Raw genomic sequence first — 23,086 nt, forward strand, 5'->3', positions numbered from 1 at the left:
AGCATTTTGCTCAGTGTACTGATTTAGGTCTGGATTGATGTAGCGAAGTTTTGTTGGAATCGGTTCAGATTTAGATATAGCTTACATATATAGTTTCTTCCGAGTTTATGTAAATGGAGCACCAAAGTGTCAAATTTAGGTCGAATGGCACAAAATTTCGCACAGCGTATTGAATTAGGTCCAAATTTATGTGTGCGATTTTTTGTTGAAATTGTTTCAGATTTAGATATAGCTCCCACATATATTTTCGTCCGATTTTATGTAGATGGATCACCATACTGCCAATATTTGTCCGATTGAGACAGCATTTTGCACAGTGTACTGACTTAGGTCCAGGTTGATGTATGCAAAGTCTTATTGAAATCGGTTCAGATTTAGCTCCCATATATAGTTTCGTCCGATTTTATGTAAATGCAGCACCATTCTGTCAATATTGGTCCGATTGAGACAAAATTTTGCACAGAGTACTGACTTAGGTCCAGATTGATGTATACAAAGTCTTGTTGAAATCGGTTCAGATTTAGCTCCCATATATAGTTTCGTCCGATTTTATGTAAATGGAGGAATGGAGCCAATATGGGTCCTATTGAGACAACATTTAGCACAGAGTACAGATTGATGTATGTGAAGTTTTGTTGAAATCAGTTAAAATTTGATATAGCTCCCTTATATAAGTTTTTCCGATTTTATGCAAATTGTGGAAATGGAGGAACCTATGTTTGTTCGCTTTACATGTTAATTCCGGTCCTCCAAAGATATTCTATCCAAAGGATATTTGATATACGATCATCTCTTGTATGTACCAAAGTGGTGAAGGATATCATATAGTTGGCCCCGTCCCTCGTCATATAGTTGGAGGGCAAGACATATATTTACGAAAAATTGTCTATATAAGTACGATTTTTTAACTGAATTTTCTCATCGAAGTGACTATAATTTCTCATATCGGATTCTTGGAAAAAGAAACTGTTTTACAGAAATTATTCAATATATAGGTAAATGTTTCAAAACAACCCCGGTATTTTGAAGTTCCCGCCCCATGTTTCCAACCTGAGTGTCTATAATTTGGACATTATTTTTTCAGAACATGAACTACCACATAATGCAAGGAATTTTGAATACACACCACTTGATGGATGGTGTAAAAAGTACGGTCGTTCCGAATTTAACCACGTATTTATATGTCCCCATTGCGGCTGACGGTGCGGTATGCTTTTATTTGTTGATTGACCGCATCTTCGTCTATTATATCATCTTATTGGAATTTGTAGTGTTTAAAAAAACTCTTTTTTATTAAATTATCAAATAACGATTACATGTTCAATTACTTCTACGAATTACAGAGAAAAAACCGCAATAAATCCTAGAATAGAATAAACCAACAAAAATCAAAGGCCAAGATTGTCAAGAATTTTCAAGAATATATGAATTAATTTCGAAGCAATTAAGGCAGTGAGTAGCAGCGGGTGGGCCATAATCGACAACATCATAACGAATTACAGGCAAACACATACAGACACACACAAATACACACACGAGTTAGAAATGCTGATATCGAAAGCAAAAAGTAAAGACAAAGATAATGATATTCGCATACGGAAAATGTCACATCGAACAACAGCGATCACCCTGACAATTGTCACGACGATGATGCTGATGCTAATGCAAGAGATACCTTTCATACAGGCTGCCTATAGTGAGTACAATTGAATTCGCTCTCTTGCCTCTCTTATTTGCTTTTCTTATTTATTAATCGCATTTATAACATCTCCGTTTGTGGTTGTGGTTGCTATTGGTGTTCTTTTTAAGAAGACGATCCCTGTGAGTCGAAAAATACCCCAGGTATTTGTAAACCCTGGTCTGAGTGCCCCGTGATAAAGGATTTAATAGAAAGTGGTGCCTATAGACAGCGGGAGGTGGTTAGTTGTGGTTTCGATATTATCGACGAATTAATTTGTTGTCCACAAATTAGTGATAGAGCGGATACAACAAGAGCCACGACGACGACGACCTCAACAACAACACTAAGGCCACCAAGACCAAATATGTAAGTATATGTATAAACATATGTATGTAATTCAAATATCGGAATATTCGAAATGAATTGTTAGCTTTTTTTTTGAAAAACAAATTTAATTATTTAACAAACACTTGATAATGGAATAATCAATTAAAAAAAACAAATCGATTTTAATTGCTCATCAATTTCGATTCGTGTCATATTTTTTATTTTTCTTTTGTTTGTATTTCCAAATTTATTAGCTGCCAAACCCAATCGGAGTCTGGCACTTGCAAACGTTGGGGTGATTGTCCCATTCTTAAGATTTTAATAGAAAATGGCGAATACCGAGTCGAAGAGGTTATCCGTTGTGGTTTTGATGTATTTGAAGAGCTCATTTGTTGCCCCACTGTTGCGCATAATGGAAATCGGGGAAGAAGTTTAAATAGGTGTGTGAAGTTATTGGTAATTTTTGGCCTCATCAAACAAAAAATCTTCCTTGCTATTCCAATATCCCACACCATGTTTTGTGTTACTGCCTTCATACAACAAGGTTAGGATTTACTAACACATCTAAACACATACATATATATTTAACAAATACTTGAAAGAAGTATCAAAGACCCTTTAAAAAAAATTATTTAAAAAATCCACGCCTTGTGTGGGAAGGACCCTTTAAAAAAATTATTTAAAAAATCCACGCCTTGTGTAGGAAGGACCCTTTAAAAAAATTATTTAAAAAATCCACGCCTTGTGTAGGAAGGACCCTTTAAAAAAATTATTTAAAAAATCCACGCCTTGTGTAGGAAGGACCCTTTAAAAAAATTATTTAAAAAATCCACGCCTTGTGTAGGAAGGACCCTTTAAAAAAATTATTTAAAAAATCCACGCCTTGTGTAGGAAGGACCCTTTAAAAAAATTATTTAAAAAATCCACGCCTTGTGTAGGAAGGACCCTTTAAAAAAATTATTTAAAAAATCCACGCCTTGTGTAGGAAGGACCCTTTAAAAAAATTATTTAAAAAATCCACGCCTTGTGTAGGAAGGACCCTTTAAAAAAATTATTTAAAAAATCCACGCCTTGTGTAGGAAGGACCCTTTAAAAAAATTATTTAAAAAATCCACGCCTTGTGTAGGAAGGACCCTTTAAAAAAATTATTTAAAAAATCCACGCCTTGTGTAGGAAGGACCCTTTAAAAAAATTATTTAAAAAATCCACGCCTTGTGTAGGAAGGACCCTTTAAAAAAATTATTTAAAAAATCCACGCCTTGTGTAGGAAGGACCCTTTAAAAAAATTATTTAAAAAATCCACGCCTTGTGTAGGAAGGACCCTTTAAAAAAATTATTTAAAAAATCCACGCCTTGTGTAGGAAGGACCCTTTAAAAAAAATTATTTAAAAAATCCACGCCTTGTGTAGGAAGGACCCTTTAAAAAAAATATTTAAAAAATCCACGCCTTGTGTGGGAAGGACTCTTACAAAAAAATATTTAAAATATCCACGCCTTGTGTAGGAGCCTTAAAAAGATTATTTAAAAAAATGTATAACAGTTTTATAAGTGTTATACAACTGTTATATTCACTATATAATAGTACAAAACACTTTAAACGCATGAAAACATTTGTATGATACATAAAACTGAGTTTATATTTCTTACGAATATTATGTATAACTGTTATAATGCTGTTATACTCGTTGTATAGTGTTATACACACCATAACGTATAGCGTTTATAAATAATTGCCAGGAAATCATAGTCCGTATATCCAATATTAAAATCTTTAGACCCATAAGTTGTATTTAAACTGTTATACAAATTGTAAAACTGTTATACAATTCATCGAAAATGATGTTATATGTGTTCGATTTTGCTGATTAGTGTTAGATTTGTCTTTGATTCGTATGTATTGAGACATTTTGCACAAGAATATGTCCTAACCACAAATCTGCTAGCCATTATAACAGTTTCATAAGTGTTATACAACTGTTATATTTGCTATATAATGCCAAAAAAACACATACAGTGCGTTATATGATATGCAAAAATTAATTTCAAGCTGTTATATCTGATTTTATGTATGATACATAAAACTGAGTTTATATTTCTTTCGAATGATTTTTATAACTGTTATAAATTTTATTTTAACTGTTATAAAAGTTTTATAAGTGTTATAAAACTGTTATATTCGCTATATAATGCCAAAAAACGCATAGAAACCCTCATATGAAATACGAAAATTAATTTTAAGCTGTTATAACGGATTTTATAACTGTTATAACAGTTGCATAAGTGTTATACAACTGTTATATTCGCTAGATAATGTCAAAAACGCATACAAACCATTCTTGGATATGTAAAAATTAATTTAAAGCTGTTATACCGGATTTTATAACTGTTATACTCGTTATAAACTGTTATACAAAACTCATATAACACATCTAAAGTATTTTAAAACATTTAACAATGATTTTTTTTTTTAATTATACAACTGTTATATTTGTTATATACAAAGTTTTCACTAAAAATAACTGTTCGAAAATGTATTTAATTCGTTCTAAAAATTATTAAGTCATTTGAATGTGACTTATTACTATTCCATAATAATTATTCTGTATCTAAAATTTATACAAAAAATTCCTTCAAGTGCTTGTTAAATAATGCTTTCCAAAATTCTACCATCGCGCTTAACCCAAAAATCATTGGAATCATCAATAATTTGTTTTCCAAATTTAATTTCTATTAATTATAATTTTTCTAATAAATAAAAATTAACCCCGGTATGTGGTAGTGGTATTTACTGTAACTATTGATTCTTTTCTTTCCACCCCCTCCATTCCGCTCCCATCCATCCTCGGTGCAATTTCCCCAAAAACAAACAAATTTTGCGACACAAATCCATCCAGTGAGTCGACAACCCAAAGAGATTTTTGGTTAGATGTCTTGGAGACATTGAATAATAATTCAACAACAACAACGACGACGACTACAACAACACAAAAGCCAGATTTTTGGTTGGATTTTATCACCACTACCCCACCAACAACCAGCACCACCTCCACAACCACGGTAAAGCCCATTATTGTGGGTGGTAAACAATTAGACGAATCATTGGAATATATCGATCTGACCAAGGTGTTGGCGGAAAAACGTGAAAATAAAAGGAAAACGATTGATCAAAAAATAGAGGATACAACGCGCAAACCTTTGGAACAACAAATTGAGGAGCAATGGAATGTGAACCCGGGAAATAATAACTCACCGAATAATAATAATGGTCACAGGAATAATGGAGTTTTTCAAAATGGGGCCTTTGTGAGTGGACCAAATAATGGGAATTTCCAAAATGGAGCCCTGATTAGTGGCCAAAATAACGGAAGAGATTTCAACTGGAATCAGGGTAATGTTGGCCTTGGGCAAAATCACCGAGGCCAAGGAAATCTGGGCCTTGGGGAAAATCACAGGGGCCAGGGCAATTTGGGCCTTGGACAAATTAGTAATTTCCCAAATAATCCGAATAACCCTTTTCTAAATAATAATAATGGTGGTGGTGGTATTAGGGGCCAGGGTAATAGAGGTCGTGGTCAAAATAACAATTGGACTGGTCGAGCTGGTGGCAGGGGATTTGCATTTCCGGACAATGGCAATACAGGCGGGAGGCCAAATAATTTAAATGGCTTTGTAAATAATCCAAATCCGAGTAATAGCTGGAATAACCCCAATCAATTTGGTGGTGGCCCAGGGGCCTTTGTCAATCCCAATACCAATGGTTTTGTCATACAACCAGCCATTGAACGTGGTGATCTAATTGCCCAAGGATCTAATCCGAATGCGGTGTGGATTAGCCCAGGGGATCAAGTTGAAATCATTGATCCCTCCCAGATGAATCTTCATCACACGGTGCCTGTGTTGGAAACTTATGTGGTGGAAAATAGTTTGGAACCGGAACTTCAACCCAGTGTACCCGCACAGCCCTCGGCGGAATTCAATCCCATACAAACGGTCTATGAGAATCTTTTAAATGCTGGCATGGATATTGTCAAGGCCAAGGCTGAGGTGGTGGAGAATTTATGGCAGCAGCATCAACAACAAAATAATGGAAATCAAAAGTCAAGGCCAAATATTTCGCTGCAGAATCCGCTGGCCTCAAATCAGCAGCCATTCGAAGAGACACATTTTAATAATGCAGCCATTCAAGGAGGACAGTTTTCGCAACAGCCGGTGATTGTTGAACACAATACCGCAATTGGTCAACAAGCACAACATCCCTTATTCCCATTGGCAGGGGGACAACAACAGCCCCAGTTTAGGCCACAACCTCTACCAGATCATCCTATTTTCCCACAATCTAGTCATCAAGTAGCATTTCCTGAAGAACCACCACGGCCCAATTCACAGCTGGTACAATTTCCACAACAACAACCATCTGCTTCACAATCAGACCCAAAATCTTCTCCTCTAGTACAATTTCCACAACAACAGCCACAAATAGGCCCACAACCAATTGTACCTCAACCAGGTCCCAGTTCCGCACTAGTACAATTTCCACAACAACCCATAGAAAGTGGAAAGGATTCCGAATTTCAGCAAGGCAATTCTCCAGGACCACAAACCCCTTCAGAACTCCCATACGCCTCGAATCAACCAGGCAACTCGGCATTTGTACAACTACCACCAAATGGCGCCCAATTACCAAATATTCAAACACCACCGAAACAAATATTGGATCCATTTAAGCCATTCGAATTTAGGCCACCGCCAGAGGATGAAATTGTATTTGCAGAGGATAATAACTCATTAAGGTGCTTTAAAAATCCCCCCTCACTCCCACACAACCCCTTAACCCTATTTTTCATTGTAGAAAAAAAAAACATTTTAAATTTTCAAAATTAAACTCACAGCCAATTAATAAAATGCTAATCTCTCTGTCTCTCTCACACACACACACTAATACACTTGTGTTCTGCTCTCCCCAAAGTTTTACATATAAAGGAATTTCTTCTACTAAATATTTATTTAATTTTTATAGCAATCTGACTCCCGATCCTGAACCCAGACCCAATAACAATGAGAGGCCAGCTGTGAGAGGTAAGTCTCACAATTTTTATATCTCCATAAATTATTGCTATCACCTCTCTCCCCCTCTCTTAAATTTAGCTTGTCGCCGAATCCAAGAAGGTTTGAAGCCCAGTTTGTCCCAGCACATTTTGGGTGGCATACCCGCTGAATTGGGTGAATTCCCCCACATGGCTGCCATTGGTTATGGCCGTATTGGTGACGATGGCCGAGGTCCCTATGATATCCTATGTGGTGGTAGTCTGATCGATGCTCGTTTTGTGCTGACAGCAGCCCATTGTGTCACATCGAGAGATCGAACCCCATCGATTGTACGGTTGGGTGTGGTGAACTTTACAAATCCCGAAGAAATGGCCAATGCCGTTGAAATGAGAATTAAGGTGAGTTTGAAGAGAGAGAGAGAGAGAGAGACAAATTAAACCAAATGGATGAATTTTATCTATGTAGTGGATAAAGAATCTACTATAAGAATGCGTTTGCATTTCATCATTGCACAATTAATCATCGGAACCCATCATTGCACCGACATTTTATAAAAATAAATCATCATTAGCTCATTCTCGATTCTGATATATCATGGGTTAATTGTCTTTTTTCCGACTAAACAAAAACAAAAGTTGAAAATGTGAAAGCTAATATTCTAATGCCTTCGAAGAGACACATCCACTATCCCCTTTTCCAGCTGGGGCTGTTGTCCTCAACAACAGTCTAAGTTTAGCCCAAAACCTCTGCAAGACTATTCAATTCCCCTTCTGCGTGAACAATCACTTGGATCGCTTATATATGCCTTTGGAGCTGGAACATTCTAATCCATGCTGACTATGTCGATGTCGGAGAAAATATGGTATTGTGATGACGTCAAAACGGTGGTACCTTCGATGGAAATACATCAGCTGTTCATCTTCATACATAATTCCTTCGTCTCGCAACTTAAGCTATGCTGCACGTGTTTTCTTCTATGGATGACGGAGAGTTCCTCGTTGTACTCCAGGTATTGGTCTACTATCCTATTCTCCACAAGTTGGCTCCTTTCCAACAAGTTCAGCACATTCTTCATCATGCAGATATCGATCCGGTTGAAATCGATGGCATTGTAGACGTTCTTGTTTGGCGGGCGTCTGTAAATTCCGTTGCTGTCTTTTGTTGGCCTCATTCCCACGCATGCTGCCAATATTCTTCTTTCCCAGGCTCTAATTCTTTCCATTTGAGCTGACGATATGTCTGCCCAAGCATCGAAAGGGTAGGTGATGATAGGCCAGATTACTTGCCTGTAATTTAGCAAATTTACCTCCGACGAAAGTCCTCCTCGCATACGGAAAGTCCTTTGGTAGGTGAAGTTCATCTTCTTTGTCTTCGACAGCACATAATCCACGTGGCGGCAGAAATCAAAGCGGTCGTGCAGGATGATTCCAAGGTACTTGATACTGTCAGAAACTGCGATTACTTCATTACCAACTTTAATAGTTGGAATGTGTTTTCGGTTGCTCCACAGATACACATTATCCAACATTGAGATTGAGACCCCATTTGTTGAAATAGTTATGAAGTGTTTCCATGTACACGTTCAGCCTTCTTTACACGGTGCTTCCGAAGCGTTCTTGCAATGCCATCATTAGCATACGTTGGCAGCATTCCTCCTTCAGGTGGTCCTGGTATGTCACACATGAACAAGTTGTACAGAACTGGTCCAATCAGTGATCCTTGTGGTACCCCTGCCTTGACTGGACGCTGTTCAGACAGCTTGTCCTCGACTCGTACTCGGAAGATTCGATCATTAAGGAAACTTGCCACCATACGGAAAATTTGTAGATCGGGTTGCTACGACGTTGTGGCGTGTGGGTGGGTGTCAGGTTTAATCACGGCGAAGGTGGATAGATGGATAGATAGTAGTTGTTACTCCGTTCAACGAACGGTGGCGGCAATCGGAAGTTGGCGGCAGCAAGCACAGTGCAGCCCGATGGCAGTGACGTTACTCATATCTGTTACTGTCGAGGACTCGTTTTTCAATCCCACTCGACGAGACAGCAGTTACGTTCACTGGTAACCGAGGGCTCGTTTTTCAACTCCACTCGATCAGACAGCGACTACTACTCGGCTGTAGCCACTGGTAAACGAGGGCTCGTTTTTCAACCCTACTCGACCAGACAGCAAGGACTACTTATCTATTTTACTGGTTGTCAAGGTCTCGTTTTTCAACCCCACTCGACTAGACACTAAAGTACTCTAACTACTTCCACAGGTAAGGGCTCGTTTTTCAACCCCACTTGACTCAGCAATCATCAGCAGACTCCCTCGGTTATCACCACAGCTCCTCATTTTATACGTGGTCGTGGTGGGCTGAACACTTCAACGCCGGCGTATTAATCTTTCATCGGAGTAATACCTTTTAGTCTTGACCGTCGACGCCAGGGTTTCCAATCATTGTACACATTAGTTTATTGTGTTCCCACTAGGGCGCCCCTTTTGGCCGATACATTTAAATTAAAGGGAGATGAAAGATTTGTAACCAAAAACGAGTATCGACGAATTTTGGTCGTTACAGTATAGCTCATTGTTCATTCGACAACGATATTCACCGATATTCCGGAGAATTTTTCTCTCAAACACTCCAAGAGAGATCATTCATTTGCTTGCGCCAGTACTGAAGTTTCAGATCCATACAATAACACGGGAAGTATCAGCGTTTTGTAGAGTGATCTGTCAAGAGGTGGTTTTGTTTTTAAATTTCTTACTCAGACCATAGTAGCATCTGTTGGCCAACACTACTCTTCTCCGGATTTCAAAGCTGTTGTTATTAGTTTGGTTTATGGCGGTACCGTGGTATATAAAATCGTTCATTACCTCGTAGTTGTAGTTTTCTAGTTCCGCCGTTGGTTCGAGTCTACTGGACGTCTTGCGCGTTGATACCATCAGCTTGTTCTTCTTGCTATTTATTGCCAGTCCCACTTTGGCAGGTCCCTTCACAATTTGTTTGAAGGTGGCTGTTACCCCTCGCAATGTTCGACCCATTAGCCTATTAATTTTGCAGGAACCCAGACATGGCTTTAAACACCTCTGAGCACATTGAGCTGTGGAATGCGGCTTTGTAGTCCAACATAGATGGAATGTATAATGAAAATATGACCGATGGTGGATTTGCCAGGTCTGAAGCCTAATAATATCATTAACCATTGGTTTCAGTCGTTCACACACCACGCTGGATAACACTTTATATGCGAAAGTAAGGAGACTAATTTCTCTATAGTTGACACATATTGTTTTGTCTGCTTTTTTGAGCACGGGATACAAGATGCTGAGGTTCCAAGCTTTGTACTAATTAGCTGGTGCATGCTCTTAACCAGCATCTGACCACAACTCTTGAATAGTTTCGCTGGGACCTGCTGATTTATTATTATTAAGCCGACTAATTGCTCTTCTGACCTCATCTTGGCTAGGTGTTATACAATCTATACCGTCATCTCTAATTGGTTCTCGGATATCTTCTTCATCGTTACTATTTGATACCAAAAGCTGTTCAAAATGCTCCTTCTAGATCCTCAACACGCAGTCTGCATCTGTCACCAGGTTTCCCTCTTCATCCTTATAGGAGAATGTGCCCACAAGAAAACCGTCGTTTTGGGTGTTTTACTAGTTGGTAATATTTCCGGACTTCATTCTGACTCACATCAGTAGCATTACGACACTCCTAATCGTACCATGGATTTCTTGATGCCGGTCTTTGGTACCCAATTGTTGCTTTTGCTGCAGTTTGTAGGGAGCGGGCAATTCTTTGCCATTGTGCTTCTATATTATTACCGGGACAAGGAGTGATTTCGTCAAGTAGGTGGTTCGGGAGTAGGCTTCTGTTATCTGTTGTGTTTGCAGCTTTTCGACGTAGAGTTTCCGTGTTGTGTTAGATCGCACATTTGTTGCTACATTAAGACGAGTGCAAGCCTAGACTGCCACAAGGTAATGACCCGAATTGATATTCGCTCCTCGGATCGATCGAACATCAAAAACACTGAATGAATGCCTTCCGCCTATTACAACATGATCTTGTTGCTTGATCAGGAGAAATCCAGGTGGCATTGTGTAGAATCCGCGAAGTCAATTAACCTCATGCCGTTGTTGTTTCTTCGTCCGGACTGCATTTTCTCTTAGCAGAATTTTAATGTCAATGCCAGGGCAGCGGTCATATGCTGTTTCTATACGTTCATAAAATATATCTTTGTCTTCTGTCGGGGCATGAACTGATGTAGAACATCTTCGCTTTTATGCGGATTATAGCAATTCGGTTATTTATTGAAGTGAATCTGGAGACAAGGTCTTCTACCAAGATAAGCCTGGGCTTTGCCATGTTAAAGCCAATCAGAACCTGAACTGAAATGTCGTGGCAAGTGCAATTATATGACGGTTTTTTTATTTTGGGTTCTCTTTGATCCAAGTTTCAGGGTAGCTCTCATATAAAGGTACCCCACATTTTCGGTATTTTGGGGTTTTTGGACACGTTTTCCAACCGAATTGGCTGTAAATTGGTATTTTAGGATATCATTGTGTAGCACATCTCCGTACCAAAAATTATTGTTATTGGCCCAAGTTTCAGGTTAGCCTCCATATAACTGTACCTCCCAATATTCGGTATTTTGAGGATTTTGGCCATGTTTTTTCACAGAATTGTCGGTAATTTGGTATTTTGGTGTTTCATTGTGTAGCATATATTCGTACCAAAAATTATTGTTATTGGACCAAGTTTCAGGGTAGCCACCATTTAACTGTACCCCCAATATTCGGTGTTTGGAACACGCTTTTCCAACCGAATTGGCTGTAATTTGGTATTTTGGGTTCTCATTGTGTATCACTGTGCCAAAAATGATTAATATTGATCCAAGTTTCAGGGTAGGCCCCATATAACGGTACGCCCCAATGTTCGGTATTTTGAGGATTTTGGACACGTTTTCCAACCGAATTGTCTGCAATTTGGTATTTGGGGTTCTCATTGTGTAGCACATCTCCGTACCAAAAATTATCAATATTGATCCAAGTTTCAGGGTATCCACCACATAACGGGGGCTATCCTGTTTTGTTGACCTCAATGATGATGAATCTATATTTTTTTATCTCACTGCATAAACAATTTTTAAATAAGCTCGTGGTTTTTGCAGGCATTGCCCTCAGGCTCCCCATATATCATTCGTATATATTTAGTATAATTGTAATAATTATTAATAAATAATATTTATACATATTCATGTTCATAAATAAAAAACCAGTGAGTAAAGTAGTAAAGTCGGACTGGGCCGACTATATGATACCCTTCACCACTTTGGGTATGTTGTACATATATCCTAACAATTGCATGTCTATGTTCCCTCTTTCTCCAACCTATCCTAACTTTAATTTAATTTGAGCAGATTTAGAGCCATCTGCGTAACATGGGGAAAATTTATGGAAAACGCTTAATAGCAAAATTGATACACGCTATTCGGTACGCCGCGTTGTTAAAAATATAATGTATATGTGGGAGCTATATCTAAATCTGAACCGATTTTCACAAAAATTAACACACATCTTTCTAGACTTAATTCAGTACGCTATGCCAAATGTTGTGCAAATCAAAGGATATATATAGGGACCTTGGGACACCATTTACATAAAATCGGACGAAAACATATATGGGAGATATGTCGAAATCTAAACCGATTTTCCCGAAACTCACTTCTCATCATTCTAGACTGAATTCAGTACGCTATGCCAAATTTCGTGCAAATCGAAGGATATAAAGGGACTTTGGTGTACTATTTAACTAAAATCGGACGAAAATATATATGAGAGCTATATCTAAATCTCAACCGATTTTCACGAAATTTAACACACATCGTTCTAGACTTAATTCAGCAAGCTATGTGAAATTTCGTGCAAATCGAAGGATACAAAGGGACTTTGGTGCACTATTTACCGAAAATCGCACGAAAATATATATGGGAGCTATATCTAAATCTGAACCGATTTCCACGAAATTTAACACACATCGTTTTAGGCTTAATTCAGTACGCTGTGCCAAATTTCGGGCAAATCGAAGGATATATAGGGACTTTAGTGGACTATTTAACTAAAATCGGGCGAAACTCTATATGGGAGCTATATCGAAATCTGAACCGATTTTCACGAAACTTTGCACACATCATTCTAGACCTAATTCATTACGCTGTACCAAATTTCGTGCAAATCGATTCATAAATGCGACCTGTACTTTGTTTACAATATAACATGGACAGACGGACGGACATGCATATATATATATATATATACATTTTCGTATTATTAATTTTTAAGTTTAACAAATTACCAATTATTTGTTTTTTGTGTAAAAAAATGTGTTAAAATCATCAATCAATTCGCCGCATGTGAAAATATACTAAACATCCTAAAAGTATGCAACACAATTTATAAAACCTCATCTCATCATTTTGTGCTTGGCTTTGCTCCCATCAGAAAAACATTCATTGTGTGTGTGTGTGTCATTCCATATGAATGGGAGTGGATTGAAATGACATATGGTATAACCTTGGCTTGAAAATGAATTATATTTTAAATTAATTTCAATAAATTTTGAATTCTTGAAACCCCTTCCAGCAAGTCCACATCCATAATGACTACTCACAACGTCGCACGTACAATGACATTGCCCTCTTGGAATTGGAACAACCTGTAACATTTAGCGATTTAATTTATCCGGTATGTTTGTATACAGATATAGCTGATCCGAGTCAGGATATAAGATTGTGGGTATCCGGTTGGGGTACCATCAATACAGCAAGTAAGTGATAAATATATAACCTTCAAAACAACAGATTAAAAATGTATATTATGGCATCTCTTCCAGCTCGTGCCTTTTCCAATATCCTGCTAAAGGCCCCCTTGTTTGTAACACCCCTCGAGAAATGCAACGCCAGTTTTGTGGATTATGGTCTTACACGCCAAATTCAAGATGGTATTATTAGCACACAATTGTGTGCCGAAGATAAGGATCAATTGAAGGATGCATGTCAGGGTGATTCAGGTGGTCCATTGGTATTAGTTGTGGATGGTGGGTTTGAGAAGAAAATATTTCATAAGGAATTTAATTTATTATTTTTCGTGATTTTATTTTCTAGAATCTTTAAAAAGTTATAAAATAGTCGGTGTGGTCTCAGCCGGTTTTGGCTGTGCCAACACCACACCTGGTCTCTATACCAGAGTAGCTGCCTTTTTGGATTATATCGAACAAATTGTATGGCCAAATGGTGGTGACTGATATCGGCCTGTGTGCATATAACCAAAGATATATAAAAAACAAACAATTTTGTATTTAAGGCTTGTCTTTTTCGTTAAAAAATATATTTTTCTATATAAAATAAATAAATAATAATAATAATAAAATTAAAGAAAATATATGTTGCTTAATTTATAACATAATTATTTTATAGAAACCTAGCTTATGGAGGACCCAGGGTCTACTGGCAATATTCGTCGTGTGTTAAAAACTATTTTGTATGCAGAAAACTTCTTGAAGGGCCTTCTGTCAACAGAACATCTTCAACACTTTGTAAGGGTTCAGGCAATATAACATAACCTGAAAGATTACCTAAAATATTGGATTTTGGATTTTTTTTAACAATTATTTTTTATAGTCCGTCATAGTCGTGGATTTAAAAAAAAATGAAAACACCATAATATGCGTGGATTTTTAAAAATTATTTTTTAAAAGACTATCACAGGCGTGGATTTTTAAAAATTATTTTCTTCAAGGACTATCACAGGCGTGGATTTTTTAAAAATTATTTTTTAAACGACTATCACAGGCGTGGATTTTTAAAAATGATTTTTTAAAAGACTATCACAGGCGTGGATTTTTAAAAAAAAATTATTTTTTAAAAGACTATCACAGGCGTGGATTTTAAAAAAAATTTTTTTATAAAAGACTATCACAGGCGTGGATTTTTAAAAAATTATTTTTTAAACGACTATCACAGGCGTGGATTTTTAAAAATTATTTTTTAAAAGACTATCACAGGCGTGGATTTTTAAAAATTTTTTATTAAAAGACAATCACAGGCGTGGATTTTTAAAAAATTATTTTTTAAAAGACTATCACAGACTATTTTTAAATATTTTTTTAAAAGACTATCACAGGCGTGGATTTTTAAAAATTATTTTACTAGGGTAGCGGTCATATGTTGTTTCTAGGCGCCCATAAAATATATTCTTGTCTTCTGTCGGAACATGGACTGATGTAGAAGAACTTAACTTTTATTCGCTCATTTACTGGAGTGAATCTGGATACAAGGTATTTTTTACCTGATAAGACTGGGTTTTGTCATGAACCTAAACTGAAATGCCGTGGCGTTTATTCCAAGGCATGGGGTCAGATTGGAACCAGACGCTAAATTATACCCACTTCGGTTGGAAAATGCTCCTCTAGGTCAATGTCAAAACTTGGGTGAATTGGCTGTAATTTGGTATTTTGGGTTCTCCTGGTTGGGTTCTCCTGGTCTCCGCACCAAAAATGCTTAATATTGACCCAAGATTCAGGGTAGCCCCCATAAAACTGTAGCCCCGCAATATTCGGTATTTTGGACACGTTTTCCAAACGAATTTGCTGTAATTTACAGTTTTTGTTCTCAATGTAGTCCCCATATAGGGGTACCCCGTGGATTTTGTAAAAATTATTTTTTTAATAGACCATCATAGAAGATATCCTAAAAAGACTTACAACAATTGGGAAACTCTTGAATGCTCTTGTACCAAATGAAGGCGTATATACTTCCATTAGAGGCCTCCGGAAAAGACCTATTCCCTATTAAATTCCTCTTGAAATCTCTTTAGGGGACTTGTATCTATGGAAGTCCTGAATAACTCCTGAAATAAATAGCCTTTTATCACCAGAAGAGGACCTCTTCAAGTGCCATCTTATGCTGATGGGTATTTTTTCTATCGAAGTTCTCTCGTAGTTTCATTTACATGTAAAGCGACCTCTTGAAGGGCATCATATATTTGGAAAACCTTTTAATATGCCTTATTCGAATAGAAGACCTCTTGACTTGTCTCCTATTTATAGAAGATCTCTGAAAGAACCTTTATCGATTGGTGACGTTCGGAAGGGTTTTACCAATATACGACATATTGAGACGTCTTCTACATAAGTATTCCTCTATCTATAAAACTCCTTCCTTCTGAATACCCCTGGAAGGGTATTATATAGAATATAGTCTTTCTCAAGGATCTCCTATTAACAGAAAAAGATCTTCTAAAGGGGGTTCTATCCTAAACAGACTTGCAACAATTGGAATACTCTTGCTCTTGTACCAAATGAAGACGTATATACTTCCAATGGAGGCCTCCGGAAAAGACATATACCCTATTTAATTCCCCTTGAAATCTCTTTAGGGGACCTGTATCTATGGAAACGTCGAATAACTTCTAAAATAAATAGCCTTTTATGACCAGAAGAGGACCTCTTCAAGGGTCATCTTATGCTGATGGGTATTTTTTCTATAGAAGTTCTATCGTAGTATCATTTACATATAAAGCGACTTCTTGAAGGGCATCATATATTTAGAAGACCCTTTAAGAGGTCTTATTCGAATAGAAGACCTATTGACTTGTCTCCTATTTATAGAAGATCTCTGAAAAAAAACCTTTTTCGATTGGAGACGTCCGGAAGGGTTTTACCAATAGACGAAATATTGAGACGCCTTCTATATATGTAGGGGAGAGGGGGGCACCTTTGAACACTTTTTGCTTTCAAGCCTTATACAATTTTTTATTTTATAATTTTTGGTTTCTTATAAATTTTAACTAATAGGTACATATGTAACCTTTAAAATGAATATACATATGACATACTATAAGCTTGATAAATATATTTTATTACTGTTTTAATGGACGAACTCAAAGTGTTCAAAACATTTTTGAACGACATGGTTTTTTACAGTGTTTATGTTAAAATATGTATGTATTTTATTCATACATATAAGAAATTAATTAATTCAATAAAAAATATATAAAAATGTTCAAAATTTAAAAATTGAGATCAAAAGTTATTAAAATATAAAATGACTTAAAAACAAAAAAATAATATGGTGAAAAATACAGTTAATTTCGTAATCTTATTAGCCCATTTGAAGAAATCGAAACCAAAAGTTAAAAACTCCTTTTTTACTCGAGTTTAATGGGCATGTTCAAAGGTGCCCCACCCATGGCATTTTACGGAAATTTAAAATAACTTTTTTTGTAATAAATATATATGAAAGAAATTACATTAGTTATGTTTGAAATGATAGGTGGAATGCAAAAAATTTGTTTGACGAAAGAAAACTATCACATAATTCTTCCTGCGCCCTTACAACGAAATGAATAAAAGTTTACAATGACACTGAGAAAACATGGTCACCCATGCACAATTTTTCGACAACTGAAAAAGCAAGCCAAAGTGGTTTACGCATATAGAGAACAAGATTGCTATATTCAAAAATGTGTTTGCGGGTCGGAAAAATATTAAACCAAGATTTTATGAGCGCTGTTCAAAGGTGCCCCACGTTCAAAGGTGCCCCCTCTCCCCTACATATATTGAAGGTTCCTCTATCTGTATAACTCTTTCTGAGAGGCGTTCTATCTATATCGCAACACCTCTGGAAGGGTATTCTATATATTGAAGTCTTTCTTAAGGATCTCCTATTAACAGAAGAAGATCTACTAAAGAGGGTTCTATCAACAGAAGAAGACCTCCTGCTGAATAACACCTGAAAGGGCTTTCTATTGTAGAAGAAATCCTGAAAAGACGTTCATATATAGGGAAATACCTTAAGGGGTTTCTGTTCTTTCTCAAGGATCTCTTATTAACGCAAGAAGATCTACTAAAGAGGGTTCTATTAACAGAAGAAGACCTCCTGCTGAATAACACCTGAAAGGGCATTCTATTGTAGAAGAACTTCTGAAAAGTCCTTTCATCTATAGGAAAATACATGAAGGGTTTTCTTAGAGGGTATGTAAGGGACCATGGTGATGTGTTTTCCACTATAGGACCCCCCTTGGTTTGTAGAAGATCTATATATAACTGATCCGTAGAAAGGTTTACCAGAACTTCCAAAAAATCTTCCTCTGAAAGAACTTCGAAAAAATATAATTTAAAACCAGTGATCGGAGCAGTATAGTCGGACGGGGCCGACCATATGATACTCTAGACAACTACCACGAAAATCTAACTTTCTGCTGTTCTATATTCTGAGTCTGGGCAATATTTCGCGATATTTCCCCTCCTTGACCGACTAGAGGTCAACAAATATTACTAACATTCAGTACAGTATTTCTAATTACTTGTCCACATTCCCTTCACCGTAGCTTATATTGTGATGTTCGGCTTTCAACTGTGGCCTATAGATCGACTCGAAAAAACACATAGAATTAAGTTTTCGGTCCACTTCCCCAAATTTTATTATCTGATCATCTCCGAAAATTATAGGCGTTGTCCTTGACCATACCTGGATCCTCATAGAAAATGTCTAAGCGATCAGCTCTATATTTCCGCCCTCTAGTGTGGTAATGGGCTACTAAATAATATCTGAATACGTAAGCACCTGTATATATTTGAGAGTAACTCCCACATCGGAGTACATGCAGTCATGTATCAATTTGAAGGTCAACAACTCCTATTGAATATACTATCAACTTCTCGGGTATATGTCCTTCAGGAGCAAGTATATACGCCCCAGAATAAAAATTTTGTAATTTTTCACACAAAAGTCAGGGTCAATTTGACCCGCTAAATATTGACCGATCTTTATCAAAACAGACATGCTTATTCTAAGACCCGATCCCCTTCACAATGTAAAGTTTCATGATGTTCGGACAATAACTGTCTCCTCTGGAGCGACCAGAAAAACCGACAAAAATTTAGTATTTGGTCCATTTCATCCCCTAAAAATTTACCGATATTTACCAAAAAGAATAGGGGTCTTCATTGGTCAGAACCCAGCCTATATCGTGTTTACAAATTATAATGGACAGACGGACGGACGGACACACATGTCTAGATCGACTCAGCTAGTCGATATATGACGATCGGTATACTTAAAGGTGGGTCTAGGACCAATATTTCGCGGCGTTGACAACATCGTTGTGTAGGGTATAAAGATTTACAAACCGACCAAACTTCGAAATGTTTAAAAAAAATCTACGCATTGGCAGAATTTCGAAAATACAGCTATTAAAAATCCTTGCCCTGACAGAACTCAAAAAAGCAAATAAAAAATCCAGCCACTCCTAGAACTTCGAAAACAATGTCCTCATTTTTTTAAAATAATCCAGGCATTGAAATTCGAAAATATTTTTAAATTACTTGCAGAAATTTGAAAAAAAAAATTAAAAAAATCTTCCACGACAAAAGAAAAAAATAAAATCAACGCACTGACAAAACTTAAAAAAAAAAATATAAAAAATCCTTGCAACTGCAGAACTCGGAAAAAATATGTAGAAAAATACTCCTGACACTGATAGAACTTAGAATTTTATTTTTAATCTATATATAATCTTCGAAAAAAAAATATTTATTCAGAGGTCCAGCATATAGATGTTGAAGGGCCTTGAGTTTTTAGATAGGTCTAATTATTATTAATTGTGTTCATGATCCTAATTATTGTTTTTTGTTTGCTTTGTTGTTGTTGTTTTTTTTTTTAATTTCAGTTAGTACACATTCATCCCGAATACCATCCATCACGGACCTACAATGACATTGCAATTGTGGAATTACAACAAGCCGTGTCCTATACTGAATTTGTATATCCCATATGTCTACATGCAAATATTACGGATCCCATAGGCTTGGCCTATGTTACCGGATGGGGACTTACAAATAGTTTAAGTAAGCTTAAGAACCCGAAAAAAATTAAAAACGGATAATTATTTTAATGTAAAATATTTATTTGGCAGCCAAAACCAGATCCTCCGTTCTGTTAAGTACCAAATTGGATATTGTACCGTTGCAGAAGTGTCGAGAGGCATTCGTTGGTTATGATTTGCGTGGCATACGAGAGGGTATACAAGAAACGCAAATTTGTGCTCACGACAGTCAATTGATGAAGGATTCGTGTAAGGGAGATTCAGGTGGACCACTATTTTTGGCATTGGATTGTAAGTATTGTATAATAATAATTTTTATTAAATATTTTATTCGATTACTAATTTTTATTACAGTAACAATCAAATATTACAGTTTGATTGGCATTGTATCGGCTGGTGAAGATTGTGGCAGCAGTACTCCCGGAATTTACACCAGGGTGGCTTCATATATGGATTATATCGAAAGTATTGTGTGGCCAAATGGTTTCAAGTAATTGAGAGATGGGATAATTTCGTAAAATATCAATATTTGTAAACGCTTTTGCGAAATCCATACAAATATATTTACATAAATACTTTATGGTATTTTTTGCAAAATAAACAAAATTGCTAATTCATTTTTCCGGCGTTTCGTCACTTTTTTTGCGACTTTTACAATTTTTAAAGGCGAACATACAAACAACTATGTTGTCAGGGTATTATAGCTTTGTGCAGCCCCAAAAGTATACCAATCGTAATATTTCGACTAGCTGATCCGATCTAGACATGTGTGTCCGTCCGTTCGTCTGTCCATTATAATTTGTAAACCCAATACAGGCCACAGTTATGGACCAATCTTCACGAAATTTTGCATGTAGGAAGGGTTCTGGCCAATGAAGACCCCTATTGTTTTTGGTAAAGATCGGTTAATATTTAGGGGATGAAATGGACCAAATACTAAATTTTTGTCCGATTTTATGGTCGCTCCAGAGGCCGCAATTATGGCCCAAACATCGCGAATTTTTACAGGGAGAAGGAGATAGGGAAAAAGAATAAGCATGCCTGTTTTGATAAAGATTGATCAATATTTAGCGGGTCAAATGGACCCAGTGTGGTAACCCATTGCCACACTGGATGGCGGAAATGTAGCGCTGTTCGCTTTTATATGTTTCATGAGGTCCCAGTTATGGTCAAGGACAACGGTTATAATTTTCGGTGATGATCAGATAATAGGATAAAGTGGACCGAAAACTTAATTTTTTTCTGTAATGTGGAGTCGATCTATAGGCCACAATTGATAGCCGAACTTCACAACACAAAGGGTGAAGGGAATCTGGACAAGTAATTAGAAAGGCTGTGAATATTAGTAATATTTGCGAAATATTGCTCAGAACATAAAATCACAGAAAGTTAGACTTTTGTGGATGTTGTGTAGGGTATCATATGGTCGGCCCCGTCCGACTATACTGCTCCGATCACTGGCTTACATTTAAAAAACTTACTTAATTACTTAGCTGGATTATGACAGAACTTTTCGAAAAGTTCACTTCCACTTCATTTTTCCATCTAATTTGTGGCCTTCCCCTTCTGCGTGAACCATAACATGGATCGCTTTTATATGCCTTTTGTGCTGGGGCATCCTCATTCATTCTCACAACATGACCAAGCTACCGAAGTCGCTGCAGCTCAATACGTTTGACAATGTCGATGTCCCTATTCTCGTATTGTACAACTCATGGTTCATTCGGCGGCGATATACGCTGTCAACGCAGATCGGCCCATAGATCTTTCGAATAATTTTTCTCTCAAACTCTTCAAGAGATGCCTCATCTGCTTGCGTAAGTACTCATGTTTCAGATCCATACACAAGCAGCGTCTTGCAGAGTGTGAGTTTGATCTGGCGGGAGGTTGCCTTGTTTCTAAACTGCTTCCTTAGATCACAATAGCATCTGTTGGCCAACATTATACTTCACCGAATTTCAAAACTGATATCGTTAGTTTTATTTATGGCGATATCAAGGTATATATAATCTCTGAATACCTCGAAGCTGTAGTTCCCAAGTTCCACAGTTGGTCTGAGTCTACTGGAAGTCTTGCGTGTTGATGCCATCAGTTTGGTATTTTCGCAGACTCCTTTTCAATTTGTTCAAAGGTGGATGTTACCGCTCGCAATGTTCGACCCATTATATCGATGTCAACGGCGTAGGTGAGTAACATGTGTTGATCACCTTTGCCTCTCGTATTACCTTCCCCAGTAGGAGGTTAAAAAGGTCATACGACAAACTGTCACCTTGTCTGAATCCTCGTTCGGTTTTAAAGGGCTCCGAGAGATGCTGATCTTGTGCCAGTTAAGGTTATCCTGCATAGCCGTATTAATTTTGCAGGTATGCCGAACGCAGACGTGGCTTTAAATACCTCTGAACGGATAGGGCTGACTAATGTAGCTTTATGGTTGACGAATAGGTGCAATGTGTCGATCTGTTTTTCGTGGGTCTTTTTAAGGATTTTGCGTATAGTGAAAATCTGGTCAATGGTGGTCTGAAGCCGCATTGGTATGGTATAAAAATGTCATTGACCAATGGCTTCAGTCGTTCACACATCACGCTGGCTAGCATATTATATGCGATAGGAAGGAGACTTATTCCTCTATAGTTGGCACATATAGTCTTGTCTCCATTTTTTGTGCACGGGTCACTGGATGCTGAGGTCGATTAATTGCTACTCTGATCTCATCTTGGCTAGGTGGTATGCCGTCATCTTTTATTGGTTCTGGGGTATCTTCTTCACCTATTTGATACCAGAAGCTTTTCAAAATGCTCCTTCCAGATCCTCAACACGCTGTCTGTATCTGTTACCAGGTTTCCTTCTTCATCTCTAGAGGAGGATGCGCCTGCACTAAAACCTTCGGTTTGGTGTTTCACTCGTTGGTAACATTTCCGGACTTCGTTCTGACTCCTGTACATCTCGATTTGCTCCCGCTCACGTTTTTCTTGCCGTTTCTTCTTTTTCTGAAAAAAACGTTCCCCATCTCGATCGATTTGATTTCTTGTTGTTCGATCGGGAGAAATCCATGTGACCTTGTGTATATCTAGTGCTGCTCACTACCATGTTTTTTTATACGTTTGCGGTGTTCATCCACATAAGGTGGGTTTGGTTGTTGTTGGCACTTCATAGTAGAAG

At 37.2% G+C, this 23,086-nt stretch overlaps 1 protein-coding gene across 1 annotated transcript; it reads left to right on the forward strand.

Annotated features, from left to right (window-relative positions):
- Positions 1-15,596: 15,596 nt before the first annotated feature.
- LOC133322938 (serine protease persephone-like) lies at positions 15,597-20,421 on the forward strand. The gene is made up of 4 exons (XM_061531889.1): positions 15,597-15,623; positions 19,772-19,949; positions 20,018-20,218; positions 20,282-20,421. The coding sequence occupies exons 1-4, from the start codon at positions 15,597-15,599 to the stop codon at positions 20,419-20,421; spliced, it is 546 nt and encodes a 181-aa protein (XP_061387873.1).
- Positions 20,422-23,086: the final 2,665 nt, after the last annotated feature.

The sequence above is a fragment of the Musca vetustissima genome, unplaced genomic scaffold (genome assembly GCF_032173495.1).
Source record: "Musca vetustissima isolate MV318-11 ecotype Yass unplaced genomic scaffold, APGP_CSIRO_Mvet_v1 utg95043, whole genome shotgun sequence".
Lineage (NCBI taxonomy): Eukaryota > Metazoa > Arthropoda > Insecta > Diptera > Muscidae > Musca > Musca vetustissima.